The 24,352-nt window shown below is 38.1% G+C and overlaps 1 protein-coding gene across 1 annotated transcript in view; it reads right to left on the reverse strand.

Annotated features, from left to right (window-relative positions):
- GABRG3 (gamma-aminobutyric acid type A receptor subunit gamma3) overlaps nt 1–24,352 on the reverse strand; it is a 349,817-nt gene that overhangs the window by 323,670 nt on the left and 1,795 nt on the right. The window contains exons 2-3 of the mRNA XM_075708721.1: nt 22,479–22,627; nt 7,302–7,369 (exon numbers count right to left, since the gene is read on the reverse strand). Coding sequence (XP_075564836.1) covers nt 7,302–7,369; nt 22,479–22,627 — 217 coding nt within the window. The remainder of the gene's footprint in view (nt 1–7,301; nt 7,370–22,478; nt 22,628–24,352) is intronic.

Genomic DNA, 24,352 nt, shown 5'->3' on the forward strand with positions numbered 1-24,352 from the left:
CATTCCATTATTTTAGAGATGATCTGAACCCACCAACTGGAAAATTCACCCCTCAGAAATCATAGAATCATAGAATCTTCTAGGTTGGAAAAGACCTTTAAGATCATCCAGTCCAACCATTAACCTACACTACCAAGCCCACCTAAACCAATCAAGGGTAGACTAGACTAAACCATATCCCGAAGTGCCACATCTACCTGTTTTTTGAACACTTCCAGGGATGGTGACTCCACCACCTCTCTGGGAAGCCTGTTCCAATGCTTGACCACCCTTTCCGTAAAGAAATTTTTCCTAATTTCCAACCTAAACCTCCCCTGATGCAGCTTGAGCCCATTTCCTCTCGTCCTATCGCTAGCTACTTGGGAGAAGAGACCAACACCCACCTCACTACTACCTCCTTTCAGGTAGTTGTAGAGAGCAATAAGGTCTCCTGTCAGCCTCCTCTTCTCCAGGCTAAACAACCCCAGTTCCCTCAGCCGCTCCTCATAAGACTTGTTCTCCAGACCCTTCACCAGCCTTGTTGCCCGTCTCTGAACACGCTCCAGCACCTCAATGTCTTTCTTGTAGTGAGGGGCCCAAAACTGGACACAGTATTTGAGGTGCAGCCTCACCAGCGCCGAGTACAGGGGCACAATCATCTCCCTGCTCCTGCTGGCCACAGCATTCCTGATACAAGCCAGGATGCTGTTGGCCTTCTTGGCCACCTGGGCACACTGCTGGCTCATGTTCAGCCGCCTATCTACCAACACCCCCAGATCCTTTTCTGCCAGGCAGCTTTCCAGCCACTCCTCCCCAAGCCTGTAGCGTTGCATGGGGTTGTGACCGAAGTGCAGGACCCGGCACTTGGCCTTGTTAAACTTCATACAGTTGGCCACGGCCCATCGATCCAGCCTGTCCAGGTCCCTCTGCAGGGCCATCCTACCCTCAAGCAGATCAACACTCCCACCCAATTTGGTGTCATCTGCAAACTTACTGAGGGCACACTCGATCCCCTCATCCAGATCATTGATAAAGATATTGAACAAGACTGGCCCTAAAACAGAGCCCTGGGGAACACCACTCGTGACCGGCTGCCAACTGGACTTAACACCATTTACCACAACTCTCTGGGCTCGACCACCCAACCAGTTCTTTACCCAGCGAAGAGTATGCCTGTCCAAGCCGTGAGCTGCCAGCTTCCCGAGGAGGATATTATGCGGGACGGTGTCAAAAGCTTTGCTAAAGTCCAGGTAGATGACATCCACAGCCTTTCCATCATCTACCAGGCGAGTCACCAGGTCATAGAAGGAGATCAGGTTGGTCAAGCAGGACCTGCCTTTTGTGAACCCATGCTGGCTGGGTCTGATCCCCTGGTTGACCTGTACTTGCCTGTGGAGTTCGCTCAAGATGAACCTCTCCATAATCTTCCCCGGCACTGAGGTCAGGCTGCCAGGCCTGTAGTTCCCCGGGTCCTCCTTCCGGCCCTTCCTGTAGATGGGCGTCACAGTGGCAAGCCTCCAGTCATCAGGGACCTCCCCTGTTAACCAGGACTGCTGATAGATGACGGAGAGTGGCTTGGCGAGCTCCTCCGCCAGCTCCCTCAGTATTCTCGGGTGGATCCCATCCGGCCCCATAGACTTGTGAGCGTCCAGGTGGCGTATCGGGTCATTAACTGCTTCCTCCTGGACTATGTGGGCTCCATTCTGGTCCCCATCCCTATCCTCTAGCTCAGGGGCCTGAGTACCCTGGGGATGACCGGTCTGGCTGTTAAATAACAGAAACCGCCTCCCTACGCAATTGCTTTAGATTAGGTAAGACAGTGAGATATAGTTAGAAAAAACACACTCCAAGTTAACAATGAACAGGATAACAGGCTTGTGCTCAGTGTCTTGCACTATCTTTGAGAAGAAGCCTATAAAGGAAATATTTGGAGCTACACAGTGGGGCAAAAACCAGATGAAATCTGGATTTAAATTAACTTTGCCTTATTATGGAAAGATTCACCAGGTTATGTGTCTATAATTGCAGATGCTCAAATAATAGTTTTAACTATCAAGTAAACAGACTTAGAGACTAAAAATATGCAAGAAATTCAGACTTAATTATAAGCTCTGAATCATATTTAGACAAGTCTCCCCATCAAGACTATTCTTTTAAATACCTATCTTGTCTAGTGGAGAAGCAAAATGAGCATGTGGGGACTTTGAAGCTGAAGTTTAAAGAAGTCTAGCAATACATTTAAGGGGCAAAAAAGAGTAAAGATTGCTTTTATTCTACAACACTTAACTGAGAAAAAGGGGAATACAGCATCCATAAAGATACACAACATAGCCTAGAGAGTGGGTGCAAAAGAATGAAGTGATGAAACACACAAAAGAAACTCTCTATGAATTACCTTTTCAGATTACCTGAGAATGAAGAGATGAGCATATATCCAGCAAATAACCAATTAACAGCTTTATGAACAAGTACAGTTTATAAGCTTGTTTCTCACAGTGTCTCTTCAACATACTTTCCATACAGCTGCATTAAAATGAGATTCCAGTTGCTAAAACCATATAGGTGTCAAATTCTTCCTTCACCAGCAACTTGTGCCGCAGCCTCAGATCCCTGTAGCTACTCAGTTAAGACTGTATGTGTGTACACACAAACACACAGACTTTGATGCTATTGAGGTTTAACAGTCTATGTAATCTTAGTGTCTTTACATTTCTGTTTCACAAAACTACTTCTAGGGGATTTTTTTTCCCATCAGTTACATCTGATTCCCACTCTGCATATTGACATAGTCTCTCTCCTTTTTCTGTTATTTTATACACAAGCCAGTACTGCTTATCTGTAGAAAACCAGGCTACAGTAAGCTACATTAAGATCTAAATTTTATAAAGCAACTTATAAACCTTTGCTGTTGTTGACAAGAACTGGGCTGTTGACAAAAATTGAAGCATGGATTTTAATGCAAAATCATATGCTTCCTGGATGCCATTTTGAATAGGAAGTGTTAAAAAAAAAAAAAAAAGACACTAGGATATGAAAACAGAGTGATCTAGAATTCATACACTTGTTTTACAATATAAAGTTTGGGGAAAAAATAAAAACAAGATTTCAGATTAATTTTCAAATTTAAAAACTCACTTAGACTATCCCTAACAATAGTGGAGGCATGTTCATTATGATTACAGATATGACAAAGTTTTTAAATACAGAAAAGGTTGAAATAAAATCTTGCAATAGATATGAATATTGCATCCTACAAGTCACGGTCTCTAACAACGTTGTAACATGAAATGGCAAGTTGCAGATTTCTGTAACTTACCTTATGAAGAGATGAAAACCAAGACAAAGGGATATAATATGCACACAGGAAGATTTAATTTGCCTCAGAACATCCATGTGTCATTTACTTTTAAATCAACCTGTTTCTTTTAAATCAGTGTGAGCTCACATCCTATTATGTTTTTGATAAAGGACAGGCATCAAGATATTAGTACAATAGATGGCTTTTATCTGTTAAAAAGCCATCCTAAAATTTTTGAATGAGCATTCAAATATCTGAGTTTTAAATTTCAAAATACTCCTGTCCAGTATCAATCATTTCTGTCATTTTATAACATCATGCAATAGCTCAAAATGCTGAAATTATTTTCTTCTTCAAAGCCACTTGAGACTACCTCTTAGTATCACTCAGTTCATTATTCAGCCTGGTTTTACTTCTTTACTCTTACACAATTCCTATTTCTTGCTACTTAACATTAGGTTTTTTTAGACTGTGCCCTAAAGAAATTTTCCATGTTACAGACAAAGAGTCACCATTCTCTATCCAGAAAACAAGTTTCTACTGTCATCATAAAGATGTCATAATGATGAGTCTCTAATAGAAGAGCATCTACATTACCTTCTCACAATCACTCCTGTTTTTTTCTGGAAATCTTGAGGTTCTAAATAGATATTTTTGAAAGCAACCAAGAAATTAAGCATTGGTAAGGCCTTTATGGGAAGTGGCATAAGCCCTCTGCAAACAGTATGGAATGAAGGGCCAGCCATATATTGCTGTGATTACTCTATCTTTGTCACAGAGAACATTACCTTTCCCTTGACTGCAAGCCTTTTTGAAGGGATCCCTAACATTTCTTCCCCTTGTGGCACTTCCAGCCTCAGTCTAAGAGGATTTCTTTTTCCTCATGGCCACAAGTGTTCACATACAATTCATCTGAGGTTATCTTTGCTTTAGGTAGGTGTCTGGTAGCAACTGTCTTTTTCCTGACTGTTAAAGAAACAGTGAGATATTAATATTCATACTGAAGTCTAATCATAATTACAACAAAGTTACTGACTTCTGAAAACCTTTGCTCTACAAAATTGGCTTGAACGTTCAACTGAACACCCACTGAATAGATAAAGTACCTTATTTTACTTCCTAGGTTTCACCCACAGGATGAAAAGCACTGATGAAAACTGATAAGAAAATATACCTGCAGAGTTTGATCTCTAGAAAAGCTCCACATAATTTTCCCTCAGAAGTGCTGCACATGAGGAAAAAAGTGATAGAGCTAAGGGTTAAGTTTGGAAGTACACAGCAGGGAAGTCCTCCTTGTACATGTTGATGATCTCACTCTTGAAATAGAAGAGATGGAAATCAATGTAATCATCTTTCTTTTTGCTCAATCAACTACCACCTTGCCGAGTTGCCTTGATAGAATAGCACAACTTTTAATAACAATTTAGGGGAGAAAAGCTAAAAGTTACTCTCCTGCTGAGAAATATAGCATATGCAGATTATCACAAGAATACTCTTTTTTTTCTCCCAGAATACTATTCTAAATTCTATACACGATTTTAACACACATTCTTCTCCCTTTGAGTGTTCAGTTATATGACAGGAATCAGACTGAAGATGGTCCCTTCCTTCCTCTTCCTCTGCCACAGGTAATTTCCAGCTACTGTTTCTGTTCAGCTGTTTGTGTACCCCCACTCCAGAAGTTCACAGGCTACATGAAAAACTGCTTACTTAAAAATAAATAAATGATGTTTTTAAATTATTATTCTTAATTCCAAAAAGTGTTTAATTTTTTTTTTTTTTCCAGTAGAGGATCACAAGCTACTGCATACTGTAGCCAAACAGTTCAAATAACACAAATGGGGGAAAAGTAGCTCCTCAATCAGTTCTGCCACTGGAGAGACAAGTTATCATACAGCAGCATAGCTTGTAGATTTGTGAGGAGGACTTCCCGTCTTCATTGTAAATTTGAGAATGCAAGCTCATTTGTGCTCTCTCATGTAAGTTTGGACTAACTCCAAAGTAACAGAGCAGAAATGAAGCTTTTGGACAAAAGTTTGCTACATTTGAGAGCCTAATGTTAATCTCCTATATTGATAATTAGGTTTAAGAACAGAAGTAAAACTCAAAAGTGCTTGGTTAGTTCAGATTCAGTTTCAGAGGGATATACTGTCCACAAGTATATCTGAAACAAGGTCCATTTCTATTCAAAAGTTTAAATATAGCTTTAAGCACACTTGAGTCCTAAAAACTTCAGGTGTCAACATTTTGTATTTCATCATTGTTTTATTTATCATTCTGCCCTTACAGATTATACATAGTTTTTTTCAGCTGTAACCAAGAAATATCTCTATGTCATACACTCGTTAACTATCCTAATAAGACCATCTAATATCAAAGAGATACAGTATGCATTTTTAAATTTATATCTTGGTGCACCTTTCCATCTTGGTGCCATAAGGTATCCCGAACTCAAAGTTAAGGGATAAGTAAACTAGTCATGTTTCAACTGTGCCAACAGTAACCACTGGTTCCTTCTATTATTATTTTTTCCTTCTTCTTACCTGAAGCAGTTCCAATCAAATTCTTTCTTAATTATTATTCCACATCCATTTCCAGTACCCCAAAATGCTACTTACAAGCTAATTCAGAGGGACAAAGAGCAAAAAAACTTTAAAAAGTAAGCATCCTCACCATTGTCCCCATTGCTTTTGAACAGAGTACCCATTCCTAGAGTATACATAAATACAAGCCAGAGGATGATAAACAGAATAGATCTTCCGATAAATCATTCCCTGCACAAATAATTTTGGTCCGCAGTCAGGGAAGGGCAAGATAACTAGCTATTTATTAGTTCAAGAATGGAGCAGGTATTCCCATTGTTTGACATTCATCTCTTCACAAGAAATATGACCAATACATCTCACACTCTGCATATGTGGCCAAGTTGTTCCCAGCACATAATTTGTTCTGTCTTCACTTGCCAGATTTCCCAATGCCAAGGGGCATAGGAGTCTCTGACCACCCAGGATTTGACACACTGCAATAATTTACATTCTCCCAGATATATAGGCAAAACCAAACAATCAGGCTGAATGACCACCTTTTAAATTCAGGAGCTTTTGTTTCAAAAATACAAAACATACACGTAGTGCATTTATTAGATTCTTATATGACCATTGTACACAGCAGCCTTTGAATGTCATTGTGAACAAGAGAAAGTCATTGCTTTGAAGAAGTTAGTATAAGAGCTTTAAGTAAATTAAGATATTAACATGTCCTGCATTTGCAAGTTGAAATAAGGAAAAATCCAGTTTACGAAGAGGAATGCTGTGCTGAATTCAAACTTGAAGTTGCACAAGCAGCCACAGTAACCCATACCTCCATAGCTACATAAACAACCAGCTTGCTTTCTAAATCTAAATGTGTTGCTGCAGAACTGAGGAATGTCCTGGAGTTAAGACCACAACAACTGACCAACGGTTATGGTTTGCTAGGTTTGCCATTGTCACACTACCACACAGACTTTCAGTTTCTCATGACTTTACACATGCAGTACAGGTATGTATAACTTCTTCAAAATTATACTTTAAGGCTAAAGATTGTTGATAACTCAGTGAAAGCCAAGTAACTACTGAAGAGGTGATGAATTTCAAATAAATATACTGATAGTATGTGATGACGCTCATTAACTCCATATTATGAAGCTCTGTATATTCAATTGACTCTTGAAACATTAATTCAAGATTTTTCTTGACAATAGCCTTGCTTCATACTTATTTTTTCCTAAGATGGCTATTTTACTATTCAAGATCTACCAGCATTTTGTGATAGACAACACAGAGCATAATATTGCTTGTAGGTTTGTCCTTCTCTTGAAGAGACACAAAAGAGTCACCTGAAAAACAGAGCTATAGCTAAAAAGATAACTAAATCAGCAATCAAAATAACTTATCCCAGTGGTATTTATTGTCTTTTTCAAAAGCTAGTATTGAAGCCAAGACCAGCAAGTCCAGATAAAAATCTTTGTTAGGAAGTCACTTACCATATTTATTGATGATACAGGACCAATGCTGTTGACATAAATGTCAACATCAATAACTGTTGGTTTTACTGTGGAGAAAAAAAAATATTTAATATTATTTTGCAGGAAACATAAGTATTCACTTCAAATATTTTCTTCCCCAATAACTGTAAGGTCTACTCATCAGGTAGAACCACTGAGAAATATGGATTATGTATTTTTCAGGAAGACAAAGTTCTTTTCCTCCTACCCAACAAAAACCACTGTAAATTACAGCCTGTACCACTTTATCATCATGATCCACATTTATCTGAGCAGCAATTTGTTAAAGAAACTTTCAGTGCTAAGCACAGTGGCTCAGAGTCAAAACCTAAGATGACTGACATGAAACTAGAAATAATGCAGCATATCACTTTTTCCCATTGCCTCAACAAGCAAGTCCTTTAACATGTCTGTTCCACACAAAAAAAAAAAATCCAGATTTTCTCATCAGCCCTGAAATCATCCTAACTTAGAGTAAAATCACTATGAAATCGATTTAGCTAAACCTAAGCAACTCTTCTCCTTTCAATTTAGACTCACTCCTTTCAGCCCACATTCCCTTTGCACTCATTCATCCAAAGGTTTTTGAATTTGATTTGGTTTGGTCAATGCAAGTTTCTCACAAGATCTTCCCTGTTTTCAGAATTCCAGGATTTAATAGGCTAGGACAAGCTCTGTACTCCTTTCTTTAGCTGAGGCCACGAGGATTTATCTTCCTTTTAGCATCTTTGGTGTCAGTGTACCTGCTGAACATTATTCAGATAGCTCTTACTGGTGACATAGTGTAATTCTAAAATGCCAGTCTTATACTGAAAAGCACGGTGGTTTTTATACCGTCCTCCTTCCAACCCCACAGGGCATACTTTAACCTCTAAATTGAGATCTAAATTTGTGTTTTACTTTCTCCAGGGTTAGCTGACCCAAAACTAAGTATAAATCCTGTTCTAACCTGCATAGTCAGGTTGCAAACTGATGCAAACTTGGCCCTAGTAGGCCAACAGCTTCTGTTAGACATCTCCTTTTCCCATAGAGGCACCTTCCCCTCTCCATGGTCTTCAAAAATCTCCAGAGAGCAATTCACACCACTGAAGTTTGGGAACCATGCTGAACTCGGGACATTTTTCCACCAATCCCCAAGCCCCCTAGAATAAGGAAATACAGGTACATCAGCCACTCAAAACTCAGAGCTTTCCTCAGAGAAGCTACTGAGTTGAGAAGTGAGGAACAGTTAAATGCCACTGTTCCATGGGAAGCTTATCTCAGGTGGGTAACAGTTAATTTCTCTAAAGCTTAGGAAGCCATCCAGCACAAAGCTGAAGATACAAATCTTCACATGTGAAGATGAATAATTTTTGCCCACATCCCCCAAAATTTCAGACTAACAATGAGGTGCTAAGGAGTTTTAAAGTACCTGAAAAGCTAGATGGTTCTGAAAAAAATAGGAAGGCTGTCTTGTCATGTAAGACTTTGGCATGTACATATCATCAGGAAGACTAGATCTAATGTTTCAAAAACAGACATTAAGGTGGGTACAAATAGTGGTTAAAGATGATAAACATTCTCTCTAATTCATTAAGTACCACACACTTCTGTGACTGCATATGGTCAGAACATCCAGGATTATTTAAGGTCATGGTTTCAAATTGTCTGAAGTACTGGCTTATAAACTTGGCTCTTCCCTTCAGCAAAAGAAAATCTGAACTCAGCTGAACAAGCATAACTGATTAACGCAACTCTAATTGTACCCAGCTAATAACTAAATAGGAGTCTAGCAAATTCTGGTAATGAGACTTGCCTCAAAATGCACTAATAAATGTCATTACATAGGAATTGGTAATAGCGGGGAACTACAGCTAGCACTTTTACCAAGATAGCATACATGGAATAAAGGGCTCTGATCTTTTTAGGGCTTACGCATGTCTAGCTGAAAGTTCAACACTAAGGAGTTCTGGTGAACATTAATGGGACTAGACTTAGTGATAGAAATTGGCATGCAATTGAATCTTGGCAGTATCAGGGACAAAGTTCAGGACTAGAACACAGTACTTGGAATCCATTTTTGTTGAATCACTGCAGTTAAGTATATAAATAGATTTTGAGATGATAATTTCTCCTGAATATGCTGGGCCAAATTCTTTTCCAGTGAAAAAAAAATGAAGCACTTCTCGTTAATGTTAAAGAGAATTTGGTCTTACTCACAGTAAAGGTCTAATCTTGTAACAGAAGAAAACTAAGCAGCAGCCACTTCTTATGCCAAACTAAATCAGCACCGAGCCTCAGATATTCCCAGTCAAATTCAAATTACAAATTAAAAACAAAAAATACAGGTAAGCTGTTATATCACTACAACAACGAAAAAGACTGAAAGTTCCTTTGAATGATATTTTGTTTTCCCAGGCAGAGGCAGAAAATACAATTGTAATATGACTGTATGGTAAATATGTGTTCAGGTTTTGAAAGAGAAGGCAGAAGAGTACAGTTCTTGTTGCATGTGGTTTCTCATGGGTATAAACAAATATAAACTGGGAGAACCATCACATATAAATTTTAGATTTGTTATCATTGGACTTTAATTCAAAATACCAACCACAATGAGGCAAAGATTTTAAGATTACTTCATCCAAAATGCATATGAAAAAGAAAATAACTGAGTCTTAAAGTTATCACATCTTATTAGAAAGAATTCAGCCTCTACCAGTCTTTAAAACGAACTGAGTTTCATGGAAGACATAAATAGCTACATTACCAATTATTTCAAGGCCTGCTCAGTTTTCCAGGCAGTTCATGGACTGATTTAAGCCATACATGGAGTTGCTGAGCTGCAGATGAAGCCTTTTTTCATGGACTAAGAAAGTCCTCACAGTCTTGTTGATTGAACAACAAAAGGGTTAATAGCTCACTAAAAGTTGGCGGTAAAATTACAAATGGATACTCAGCTCCAGTACCGTTTTGATATTGGCATCAGCCCCAAACAGTTCTAAAAAGCTGTCAGAAACTTAAAAAAATTACTGGCAGAACAATGTGTATATCACATGCAGGAGAGCAATTAAAGGTTGTCAACAAATGTACCCACCTTCTCAAAGTTCTTTGAAATACTCTTTAATATATGGTTGTTAACTTTCCCTAAGACACAATGTAAGCACATCCAAGTAACTGCAGTGTTATACTGCTACACAGTGCTATCTAAGGTTAAATAACGGCTTATCACAATCTTTTCCTCTTCAAACGTGCTGGTTTTCTCAAGCCAATCTCAAGCCAAGGGGATTTTTCAAACCAATCAAAATATCTGCAAACAGAACTAAGGTCATGCCAATATTTAGCTAGTAGTCCCCATCTGATCCAAATGCCATGGCTTTGAGACAGAGTGTTTATATTCCAGTCAGCCTTGTGACATCACATTGCAAAGACACGTCCCAGTGAAATTTGTCTACAAACTTTAGACAGTTCAAAAGACACCCAGGCACAGGAGTTGTAAGTTAAATGCTGCCTGCAAAGCTCACTTAAGAAGCCAGGTGAACACCTAGACAGTCAGTGTAAACCTAGGTCAGGGACAACAACAAAACACAGAAACAGCTAGAATAATGCCCTAATCACAAATACCCATGCAGGCCAGCTATAGCATTTGTGTAGTCCTGCTTTATAGATTTACACTGGTGAAATAAACAGTACCTAAGCTTGAATCCCAACAAAATCCGTGAAGACTTTACTCTTGGACATATGTAAGCTGCTCATGTGTGTAAAAAAACCTCAACAGATAAATGAGGAGAATTTTAAAAGCCTTTTGAGGAAATGAACAAAGGGATTGTTATACAATTTCACAAATCATGTAAGGAAAAAATCTGAAATAAGTTCCTGACATTTTATTATGCTTATTGAGTACTTTAAACTATCCTGTCCTTTTAAAATATCTCTTCATTTTTGATAGATCTTCACTATTCAGAATTGATGCTTATTTCATGAATGAAACCACTTTGCTTCCTACAGAAAAATTCCTCCACATTTCAAGTCTGTCCAAATAGCATTTATGTTCCTGCACAAATAATAAATATTTAGAATTAATTTTTAAATTTTAATGTTTAGAAATATTTTTATTGGAAGTTCATTTAAACGTGAGTAGAACTAGCTGAGCTCTCATAAATTTTAAAATAAATTTTAAATTAACTTTCATTGAGAGTTAACCTTTCTTACATTGCTAAAGCAACTCTCAGGTCTATATTATTCTGGTTTTACCCAAAATAGTGGTCATAAAAATGTTATGGATCAATATACAAATATTTACAGAAGCAAAGCAATTAGCACTAGATTTTTAGAAGGCAAGCAACCGCATAACAAACACATATGAGCTCTGTTCCAGAAATACACAGTCACTTAAACTCTGCCTAAGTTCCACAAGACTTCTGAATGCAAAAGACTAATAAGATTGGCTCTATGGTAATGAGATTTTTTTAAAAATTACTTTATAATGTTATAAGTTATCTCATTAGCACATAAATTGCTATTTTTAAATTGGGATAAATATGTAATAAATCATTACACAGTTATTGGTAACCGTAGTAGCAGTAGTGATTATAGTGTTAATGTTTACTTTGCATTAGTGATGATAACTATTAATATTTTCCTACATGACCTTATAGATGACATCTAATTACCTGTTTGTTCCTGTAAAACAAACTGCTATGCTAACAAGTCACTTCTCAGGGATAATTGTGGTCAGCTAAAACTTTTATATTTTAGGACAAATTACCGCATTTGGAGACATAGTAACAGGAAGTGGTTGAGTCACCATCCCTGGAGGTATTTAAAAGAGGTGTAGATGTGGTGCTTAGGGACATGGTTTAGTGGTGGACTTGGGGCAGTGTTAGGTTAATGGTTGGACTTGATGATCTTAAAGGTCTTTTCCAACCTACGATTCTATGAAGGTATCAGTGAGGAAAATAAAAAAGACTCATGCTTCCTGCATAGAAGAGAATGGTCTAACCAACAGAAAGAGGTCAGAGCCCTCCACTTGCTACAGCCAGAGAAACTCTGACAGAACTGTCACTCCTATGTTTTTAGGATCAAACTACCAAAGCAGGACTGCAAATGAAAATCAAAAGGATAATAAAACACTGGGTGTGGACTTCAAAGAAAGTTTGTGTCCTGGTTTTGGCTGGGATAGAATTAACTTTCTTCCTAGTACCTGACATAGCCCTGTGTTTTGGATTTAGTATAAGAATAATGTTGATAACACTTTGGTGTTTTAGTTGTTGCTAAGTACTGCTTATGTTAGTCAAGGACTTTTCAGCTTCCCATGCTCTGCCAGGTGCACAAGAAGCTGGCATGGGGCACAGCCAGGACAGCTGACCCAAACTGACCAAAGGGCTATTCCATACCATATGATGTCATGCTCAGTATATAAACTGGGGGGAGTTGGCCAGGGGCCAGTGATCACTGCTCAGGAACTGGCTGGGCATCGGTCAGTGGGTGGTGAGCAGTTGCATCATTTGTTCTTTTTTCCTGGGTTTTGTTTCTCTCTCTCTCATTGTTCTCCTTTTCATTACAATTTTTATTACTATTATTATTATTATTTCAATTATTAAACTGTTCTTATCTCAACCTATGAGTTTTCTTACTTTTGCCCTTCCGATTCTCTCCCCATCCCACCATGGCTGGAGGGTGAGCGAGCGGCTGTGTGGTGCTTCGTTGTTGACAGGGGCTAAACCATAACAGTTTGGATGACAGTAACACCAGGATAAGAACACAGTCTTCTGAACAGGGTATTTTATTATTTTAATATGTAATTTTATTATAAATAAAACAAATGCAATTAATAATATAAATTTATAAAAATAAATATTATATTATTATTATTATTATTATTATTATTATTATTATTATTATTATTATTATTATTATTAACATGCTAGATTTTGTAGCCATTCTGTCCAGGAGTGTGAATGAGAGTGTGCACATAAACGGACTCCCTCAATTAAATACAAATCACTTTTATTCTTCATATCCCAGCATTGCCATCATCAACCTTCAGCACTTCTATCTTTCATTTACGTTTCCCTAATGCACAAGCTGTAATTTTTCCAGTATTATGTTGCTTGGGAATGAAAACTGTAGATCTTAATGCTTGGGCTGGTTTTACAATCAATCCCTAAAGTTTCCATTTTTGTTTCACTTATATCCATAGGAGGGGGCAGTTCCGATATAATATCATAAGACAGAACAATAATAGAATTTGTTCCTGCAAAGTCTAGCAAGCTAGAAACCAAGGTTTGGATGAACAATAGCAGTCATAAGAAAAACTTAAAATTGCAGGAAAGAGCAACAGTATTTTAAAATAATATGTGCATAAAGTTTTCCTTATTTAAAAATGACAGAATAATTTAACAGTTCATGCCACAGCCTCAAAATGGCAACTGTAGCTCTGTACATATGCCTAATTTAAAAATACATGCTCAGAACCCTCTTTAATTAAAAAAAAAAAAAGAGCCAGCATAGTCTAGGTAATCACAGAAGGAAGGAGAGAGAAGAAAGGGATTTTCTTATGTAATTAATATCTCAGACTTTTCCTTACACTCACCTAAATTTCAATCCATGTCATCCTGAAAGCCTGTATGCTGTTGTCCTGGTTTCAGCTGGGATAGAGTTAATTTTCTTCCTAGTAGCTGGCATAGTGTTGTGTTTTGGATTTAGTAGGAGAAGAATGTTGATAACACACTTTAGTTGTTGCTAAGTAGTGTTTATACTAGCCAAGGACTTTTCAGCTTCCCATGCTCTGCCAGGTGCACAGGAAGCTGGGAGGGGGCACAGCCAGGACAGCTGACCCAAACTGGCCAAAGGGCTATTCCATACCATGTGATGGCATGCTCAGTATATAAACTGGGAGACTGTGGGGTGAAGAACTGCTGCTCAGGAACTGGCTGGACATCAGTCAGCAGGCAGTGAACAATTGCATTGCCCATCACTTGTTCTGTATATTCTTTTAGCATTATTATTATTATTATTACTTTCTCTTCCTTTGCTGTCCTATTAAAGTGCCTTTATCTCAACCCACTGGTTTTACTTTTTTCCCAATTCTCTCCCCCATCCCATCGAGGGGGTGAGAGGGTAAGTGAGCGGCTGTGTGGTGCTTAGTTGCTGACTGGGGATAAACCACAACAGCTATACTCTCAACCTCCTCTCAGATTTCTTGGATGAAGTTATGGAAAATAAGAGAAAATAAGAACTAGCAGCTGCTACATATAGTTTTGGGTCTGACAGCTTAGATGAAGAGTTTGGCGAGCATTAACTGTCAACCAAACTTTCCTTCCCACAATGCCATTCAAGAAAAATATTCAGTCTGAGTTTGTATCAAGCTATTTCAGCAAGTAATCACTGTCAGGAAATAAAACTCTAAATAAGAGTTATCTGAGTAAATTAATTATTTACATTCATAAAGAGAAGGCTGTATTGTAAGGGATCTTGCTGTTAAGTATTCAGGTATAGGACCTCTCTCTCCAACACAAAAGTAGTACATCTTTGTCAACCCAACAGACTATATGCAAGACATAAGCATTGCAAAGATACAAGCAGCTCATTGGAAATGAGGCAAAAGAGCAGTTCTATCTGCAAAGAACTGTATCACTTGGCTTATGAGATTAGTTTCAGAAAAACAAAGTGTTTGAATACTGAAATATTTTTATATGTTGAAGTACTGTAAGCTTCAAATTAAAGTGCTGCTTCCCAGCATTTAAGTGTTCTAAAAAAAATGAAACAAGCAAACAAAAAATCAAACCTGTTAAATAATTGAATAAAGAAAACCACATTCTTTTTTTTTTTTTTTTAACCAGAAACATTACATTGGAGGGCTTCAGGGTCATTGCATTGTCATAAAATTTCTCTATGCATTCTTTTAGCATGACACATTAAGAGTTTTACCCGAGAGAGGGATGAGTAAAAAATAGGGTGTTTCCCCTGACAGCTGGGAAGCTGTGAACCAAACCAGGTCAGAAAACAAAGTCAGAAATTCCCCTTTACTCAGCTCCATGGTTAAGCGATTAGAAAAGCAGAACATAGGCATGAAAAAACTCACTGTCAACAGCCTATCCTAATCAGAACTGTTCCCATGCTAGATTTTGAAAGAGCCTATGTTTGATGCACTATACTGGCACCAGATGAGGATTAGGTGCAACAAACCTATTTATTTATGTCATGTTTTAAAACTCAAACATGGATCACAGTTTTCAAAATCTAAAACTGGGACTTTGGAGTGGACATAGAGCAGTTTACCCCTCACTTATTAGCCTTGCTATTAATATTTTAGAAATGTTCATGGCAAAGTCTGCAGAAGAAAGCATCAGTTACTGAAGATGCTGGAGAATTAAAACTCCTGCAGACAACTGATAAATCCCTTCTATCCTCCCACCTAGAACAGAGATTGTTCTTGTTTGCACTGAATAGCAACCCTTTCCTCAGGAATATTCCTCTCCTTGCATAGGTGTGCTTATACATAATGCATGGGAGATGACTGGCACTAAAATAGACTTCGTATTTACCGTCTTACTCGTGGAAATGGACAGTTAATGGATTTCCAGTTTGGTGGCTGAATCAGAACAAAAGTTTTCTGAAATAAAGACAATTCACTTTCAAAAAAAAAAAAAAAAAAGAAAAGAAAGGGATGAAGGGATGTATCAGTGAGAACAATTAAAACATTTCTGAATTTTTTCTTATGATCTTTTTTGGCTCCTGAGCTCTCATTTTATTCAGCCCTGTTTCCTAGCTGAGTGTTAGCCACAGCACTCTACATCCTCACCAATGGGTTATTCAAGTTTCTTCTTCCATATAAACCTAAACTGAACTAATCTCCACAATTTTCTGCGGTGCCCAATACTGCAGAAGTTGGATCCAGGACTATGGCTTTCCCCTCCTGAGTGCTGCCACAATACAAACAGAACTTACTCCCTCTCTCCTTCCCATTGTGTGCTACCTTTACTCACTGGTTAGCTCTCCAGGTACAACTGTCTATAATCAATCCCTAAGTGACAACTGTCTCTCTCACTGTTTCCTGTTGTAACATGTCTGATACTGTCTCTCATAGGCTAGCATGAAAAAAGACTTACAGCAGAAAGTAGTAATTTGACCTTGCATGATAGTTTACAGCTTTCTCTACACTATGATCTGGGAAATGTTTTGATCTGTGAGGCAATAAGCAACCCTCAGTCACCACATATAGGGAAACCTTGCTGGAGCTAATTTAAAGAATATCAGGTGTGGCAATCAGCAGCTAGCAAAAATAACTTGACAGCCACAGTGGTAATAGCCTGTGGTACACTTCAGGGTTCATTTCTGTGTGGCCTGCTAGGAAGGGAGGTCAGACTGAAGAAAGGTTGTGATACTGCTTCAGAACTCAAGGTTTTCATTAGGATTGTGCTTGAAAATACACATCTCCTTTAAAAGCAACAGAACAAATGTTGTGCCCATTCACCCAACAGATCTGCTCCTTGCATACACTGAGAAACTGCTTAAATTAGTTACAGAGAGAACTTTTAACTGCTTAAAAAGAGAACTGCTGTGAAATGCTACCAAGCCAGCACAGTAAAGCACATCAGAAAGAACTTAGTCTTCTGTGTTTGCCAATACAAATGAGCCCACCTATTTCTACCAGCTACACTTGTACAAACCTACTCAAGGTACTGACAGCTACACAGCTGTTTGTGAGACTGCTCTGGTCTTGAGAAATTTGGCTAATGGTTATAAAGATACTTGGGGACCAAAGAAAACCAGCTTGACTCTCAAGACAGCTAGGACTGGTGGAGTCAGAAGATATGTAGGCATTAAATTATGGAGTGCATGTATGTGTGTATATACATATATATACACATATATATATAGATGCATATACACTTACATATTTCAAAGTGAATTTATTTGGGCTTATAAACACACAATAAATACAGGGTACCACTAGAGGCTGTAGGGATCAAATAGATCTAGAGGATCCAACAAGAATCCAAGAGTTACTGCAGGATAATCAAAAAAGGGAGGGAAAAGTAGGCATCAGTGGTGAAAGCACCTCAGAACACAAGCTGATGAAGCTTTCTTTAGCATGTGCAATTCAGGGCCTTCCCTAATATAATGATATATTTGAGAAACAGAAGATGCAAACATACAATACAAATTATCTTACTACTCTTTTCTACCCTTTCAGCGAATCCTATCAGTAAAATCAGTATTATTCATGCTTGTCCTGTCTCTCCCATAATGCTCTTGCCTCAAGTCTGATTTGATGTCAGCTTGACTTTTTTTTTTTCAAGTAAGAAGGCAGGCAGCTTAGAAATCAGGTGCTAGAAGGTATAGGAAAAATAAATGAAAACTACCACATTTATACAAGACTTCTATTGCATTAAATACGGAATTCGGCCTTTTCGGTTCTGGATGACTGTTACAAGATGTATCAGTTGAAAAACTTGCTGTCAGCCAAGTATCTCTGAGGCACAGGAACTTCTGTCCTGTAACTTTCTATTCCTTGATTTTGGTTTTTATCTTATTTTAGCTTTAATTCTAATATTAATGATCACACTCTACTTTCAATTTCCCTGCATAGTTTGAGTACACTAGAGTGTAGTCCCTTCTAGTTGGCTTTTGTCTTACCAGCATTATTTTGCTCCAGCCTCTGAAATAGAAATTAACTGAAAGTATTAAACTTCCCCTGGTGGAGTATAAATAACTGCAAAGATCATCAGTGCAGCCTGAAATGCAGGGAAAATAACCTCTATGTTTCTTTCTATGATTTTTTAGGCATTTTTAAAAAATGCTAAACCAGAAATTTATCACTTTCCTAATATCACCTTCTCATGTTAGAAACACCATGAGGAAAGGTAGTGGACAGCAGTTCTGTCTGTTTGTACCTAACAAGTGTGTGTAACTCCTTATTCTAGTCCTGTTGTGTTCTGGGGAAGGTATTTCGGGAGCTTGGGAAAAGGGTAGGTAATCACAGGAAGGCTGGAGAGCGTCTGGTCAGACTGCAGGATGTGTGTTTTAGAATATCCTTTGCACTTAAATTAGAGTGCTGAGGTAACTGCTTATTAGAGATGCTCAGGGAATGGTTTTGTTCTCTAAAAATTACGGGTGAAATAAAATGTTTTCTTTCACATTAGCAGGTTGAGATAAAGAGGGAAGCTTGGAGTTTAGCTCAGCTTATGAACTAATCTTAACATTACTGTTGTCTTGTCATCACTGAAATTTTGGCCCACATTAGTTATTGCTTCTTAGTTAACAAGAGGCAAAAAGATCTTTTCTTTGAGGTAAGCAAACTAAGCTACTGAAAGGCAACTCTTAAGACTTAATGCTCTTCATGCTCCATATGAGTACTGCAGCTCTGAGGCTCATCTAGGGTGAGATTTTTTTCCTCCCGCTTCTAATGTCACATTTCAGAAACCTCTTGCATACTAGCTTTATTGATGGGTAAGGTGACTTTCACAATGAAAGAAAAAGCGTATTATCTTCCACATGTAAAGCTCACTCAAGGAATGTGATTGGCAAAACTTTCACTTTGGAAGACTACACTGTGACAAACTTTCTATTTAAGGCAACCTACATTCCATATGAAGGTAAGCATGAAACAATGTAGGGTAATAAAAGTAGCTTTTATTTTCCAGGACTCCATTGTGGACTAAGCTGTCCATTAAGGAAGGTGAGAGGGAAGGTTTCATTAAAGTAAACTGACTTTGAAGGAAATACGTTTTGTCATGTGCTGTTTAATTTACCTGGGGTTTGCTTCTTTTTTTTTAATGTAACTTAAATTTTAATTCAGTTAATCAAAAATAGAGCAATGGTAAAAACCTAGCTTATTAATAGAACCTAAGTAAGACTGAGATTTTTCTAGCTGCAGTTATCATCATTCTACTCTGTGGCCTATTGGCTTGCCTGTTATTTCTGTTCTCATTTTATTAATAAAGAGGAAGTAAAATTTCAGGGCCAGAATTTACTCCTACTAAATGTCAGGACTTAAGCCAGTGTGAAATGGGAGGGGGAAAAAAAAAAAAAATCACTCTTGCAGGGCAGTAAGCCTTACTGCACTTAGAAAATGTTGCATATCCATTGAACAGGTCTTCACTTCAAACAAACTCCAGAGTAACTGCCTATGGAAGAGATTTTAAGACCTTCATAGTTCAGAACAGGTTTACTTGTTATTTGGGACTGGTGCCTTTTATACCATGCAACAGACCCACTATTCTCAGACCTACAATTGCAGCTGGTAAAAAGTGGGTGGAAAAGATGCTTTGACTCCAATAAAACACTTTTTGATCTAATCGGTACACAGGTATAAGCTGTTCAGTGTGAGGTGCTTTCTTTTCTTTCTTTTTTTTTTTTTTTTTTAATTCCAAAAGGCGTGTATGTTCCGTGGTATAATGGAAAACTGCCAGATGCCACCATTAAAATGAAAACCCTCACAAGCTGTGATATTTATGGAGACAAGAACTCTGCCAAGCATGTGGCCATGGGGGATGCAGTCAGGTGTTCCCCTGCTGGAAGAACACTGCTTTGTTTCCGAAGACCAAAGGTCCCTTTTAGCTAGACAGATCCTGTTAAGGTGTCAGGTTGCTGATAGCCTTCACAGGGTAAGTATTTTGCCTAATACTTAGTTTGTTCAATCCACTCTTTCAAAACCCTGGCCTGGAACCTTGCAGCTGATGCCTGTACTGCTGAGTGTAGATTGAGCATGTGATCTGACCAACAGTCATTTACATGAAAGCTTAGGCCAAGTAAAAGCCACCATTAAGAAAAAAAGAAATGAAAGAGCAAGTCCTGGCCTCACATCTTAGCATTGACCTACACACACTCTTTACAGTGGTTTAGAGAGGCTGGGCGGGGGAGGATGAAGGAGGATGGCTGAGTGTCTGTTCACAGGAGTTCATTCACTGATGGATTTACTCCTGACCTGGAAGTGATGTGATTACTGAAGTACTTGGTGGCCACAGTATGGCAAGTGGGCACTCAGAATATGCCTGTACAGTGCCAAACAGTAGCAGGACATACCTGAGCTAGCTGAAACATCAGCTGCCCTGGGAAGGATGAAAGACCACAGAAAAGTCACTGCCTGGGCCAGCATGCACTTCAATAACTTCTATTTGCCACAGTCGTCTTCTCCCCATGGCCTTTGGCTTGCAAAAGTGTGTTTCCAAGTGATCTAAAAATTGCAATCCTAACCTTTGAAAGTGCAAGGAAGTCAGTATTTTCCTAGACTTTTCTGGCTGCATTGAGAGAGAAGATCATTTCTTCAGGAGCATTGCTGAAGTTACCCACTGTTATAAACAGTGGCTTTGCAATAAAGGATTGGAAAACTGAGTGAAGAATGATGTGGCATGAAACGGTGAGTGTCCCCTGTCCTGTGGGACAGCAGATTTGCTTACAGGCAGCACTGCACAAATGTAAAGGCTCTAGTAAGTAGCTGACTGCATGTTAGTCCTGGATTTAACCCTCAACGTCTTTCATCAGCTTCACTTCTGCTTGATTCTGAGAATTACTTCTCTCTTCCTCCACTGGTTTGTTCCATACCATCAAAGGTAGGAGAGGAGGAAAGAGGAACCAGAGAAGGAAGCAGAGGTGAACTAACTTCTTCAGCGTCTGAACAACACTCAGCTCAAGTTCTGAAATAGCCAGATTCTTATCAAAGAGAAAAATGGCCTAGGACTGAGATGATTGATAGAAATAGATAGATGTAGTTGAGAACTGTAAAATCTCCGTTTGGTACGATATATGAGGAGCTGTGTAATTTAACTCCTTTCTCTAAAACAGGATTTATGAAAGTTTGTGGAAAGACAAAAGGAATTATTTAGGTAACAATGATTTTCCAGTGCTGTAAGATATGTCTGACCTCTACTGATTTTATGGCAACTGACATGGGGACTTTGAATGATTACTTTGCCCCACATAGGCATAACATAATTTACTCTGCCTGAAGCCAGTGATCCGAGGACCCGGTGTACAAAGTAAAACAAAAAATTTATCCAAGAATATCTTCCAGATGTTGATATGGGTGGGGAACTGTATGAAAGCACTTCTCCATCAGCTACTAAAGACCAGCTAAATCCAGTATGACAAACTAAGTAGAGAGAGATAAATGTTACTCTCTGTTAAAAACAGATAAATATGATCTTTGTGAATACTATGGGAAATCAAAAGAATAGGTATGAAAAAAAAACCTTAACACTTTCTTTTCACTTATAATCAGTGGTAGGAATTCTCCCTCTGATCTCTGCAAAAATTTACGAAAAGCAAATTATATTAGGTGGTTGTTTTGAGCTTCCCCCATTCCGAGTTCATTTTGAAGTACATGCAAGGTGCAGTAAATGTAAATGCAAATTGTCTCTGATTTCTGTCATACAAACTTGCTGTAAACAAACTGAACAGCAGTTGTGCTATAGCTGTTCTGATCCAGGGATGCAAACAAGGCAAATGGGACACAACCACAAAAGTTAGAAAAATACCAGTTTGAAACACAAAACCTCATTATACAAATTTTAAAAAAAAAAAAAAAAAAAAAAAGAAAGAAAATAGCTCAAAATGGCTATATGCAGGTATCTACTGGGACTTCCCCAAATTTTATACCTATATGTAGTAGTATTGCTCACAAGATACTTCATTCTATAAGATTTCTTTTGGAGATAAGATGCCTGCTGGTTTGGGGAAGAAAATCTCTAGAGTTGCCCTATACACAGGCAAATCCTAATGCCTTCTCCTCAGTGTTAAGGAACATAACTTCTGTGATCACATTTTGAAGGGAATAGATGCACATTCTTCTCTTGCTGTGTCTTACTTTTTGTCTTTAATATGTTGGGGTTTTAATGGCTCCTCAGAGCATGAGTTTTTCATATGCATGGATTGGATGACAATAAGAGGTAAGTATGTTCCCAACTCTTCCAAAGACCTGCTGAATATCTTAGAGCTAGCCCTTCCGTATCTCTACACAAGCTCTGTACAAGCAACTCAGAGTTTAGCATGCTAAGTTACCACCACATCTTCCCATAAGAATTAGCACTTTTTAAATATTGACTTGGAAATTAACTTAAGCCAAAAAAACCTTAATCTCCACTTTCCCAGACATTTGTGCACACTAACCAAAATATAATGTCTTTTCTGCACCCATAGACGCTTTTCCTCACTTGTGCAGAAAGGAGTACTTACTTCCGATATCTGGCCGTAGCTTTTTGTCATACTCTCTCAACAGCTTGTTTAGTATGAGCGTTACATCTGTGTCTTGTGTTTTTGGAGCTAAAACCCATTTTTGGTTAGCTGTTCCGTCTTCATATTCATCCTCTTCAACCTTTCTAGAACTGCAATAACAAATTAAGCAAATAGATGTTACTTTACATAACTAAAACCTGAATTTACATTCTCCACACTCATCTGAAGAAGTTTTAGATATCCCCCCTGGCTTTGCATCTACCCAGCCTAAGGCTGGTTTTGCAATGGGATGTTCCCGTTAACAGTTGTTACTCAAGTTGTTACTCTGTGGATGGGTCATCATTAAGAATTGTTTGGAAATTGTCTTCTGCCAGTCTCTCAAAAAATTATACTCTGCAATTCAATACAACTATCAGAGTAGTATTTTATATCCTGTATTTTAATCAACCTATCCCGACTAGTTAGTTTACAATATATTCTTACGAAGAGCGAACGTCTGCAGTATTGTTTTACTAATACATCAAGACAACTGATTCATCTCTTGCACAAAGGCTAATAAGAGTATTAAAAATTTAGATCTTTTAATACTTCCTGATAATTTTATCCTATTAATAAATTATTATATTCTCAGTGCCTGAATTTCAGACTTTAATGTATTACAAGGCTTGGAATTAAGAGCTTGCTCCTTGAATTTAAGATGGATTATCACAAGCACACAAATACATTGCATAAATTAATCTGAAATTCCCTGCAGTTTTAATGACATTTTTTAAAAAACAGTACTACACCAAGAGTTACGACTTCCTTCCTTCATAGGTGGATTATTTTTATTTCAAGAGTACGCTAATATAAATGTGGTGAAACTACAGTTTGCCCAGAAATCACAGCTAGAGCTATTTTCACACAAGAATAATTTCATTTGTGTGGCTTTTTGTGCAAGAACAGTAAAATGTTGATTTGAAGATGTATCTTTTGGTATCTTAGAAACCAAATCTGTTTGTTGTCTCTCGCTGGAGAAAATCTATGACAGTTAAACTGAGATGAAGTTATCAGGAGAAAAGACAACCTCAGTGGTGGAACCTACAGCAGTAATCATGTGTTGCTTCGGCCTGCAATTGCCCTGGTGATACAATATCATTTCACAACCTTTTTACACAAATGTCAGTAATTATGCAAGGTGCAAAGCAATGGAGAATCAGAGGCAGCAGCCTTGCTTATTCATGGGATGTGCTACATGCATCGAGCAACCTCCTTTCTTTCTCTCCCTTCTACTCTCCATAATGACACTAGTGTGTTTTAAAATATCTCAGATGTCCAGAAGACTTGATAGACACTCTATAGTAACAAAAAAAAAATGAGTACAAGTATAAAAATCTAATCACAGAGCATCATCAACCCTAAACATTGCTTGTAGACCGCCATTCAAGCATTTAATGAAACTTTTAATTGAAACTGCTCTACAGCCAATACGCCCTTAAGGATTAGCCGTGAATCACTTAACATGACCTACAAATTGTGAGTGCGCTAGGTACGATTTCTATATAAAAATAATTTTGAAGCCCAGCCCCTGAGGATTTTCTACAGAGAGAGCTCATATAACCAAGTTGCAAAAGTCGAGAAAACTTAGGGGAAATTTTGAACAGACGAGCATTCCTTCTCTGTTAGTGAGTTGTGTTTTTTAAAAACTTGATCTTTTTTCTGTAATTCACCCAATGAGCATTAAAAAACCCCAAGAGGATTTTGGGTTGGGTTTTTTTTCCCCCCTCAGATTCATGAGAAGCCCCGTGTTTTAATACTGCAGTTACAGAACCATTCTCAAAGGACGCACCGTCTCCAAACATACATGGTTGATATTTCAGAGCTGAAACCCTGCA

Source organism: Pelecanus crispus, chromosome 1 (genome assembly GCF_030463565.1).
Source record: "Pelecanus crispus isolate bPelCri1 chromosome 1, bPelCri1.pri, whole genome shotgun sequence".
NCBI lineage: Eukaryota > Metazoa > Chordata > Aves > Pelecaniformes > Pelecanidae > Pelecanus > Pelecanus crispus.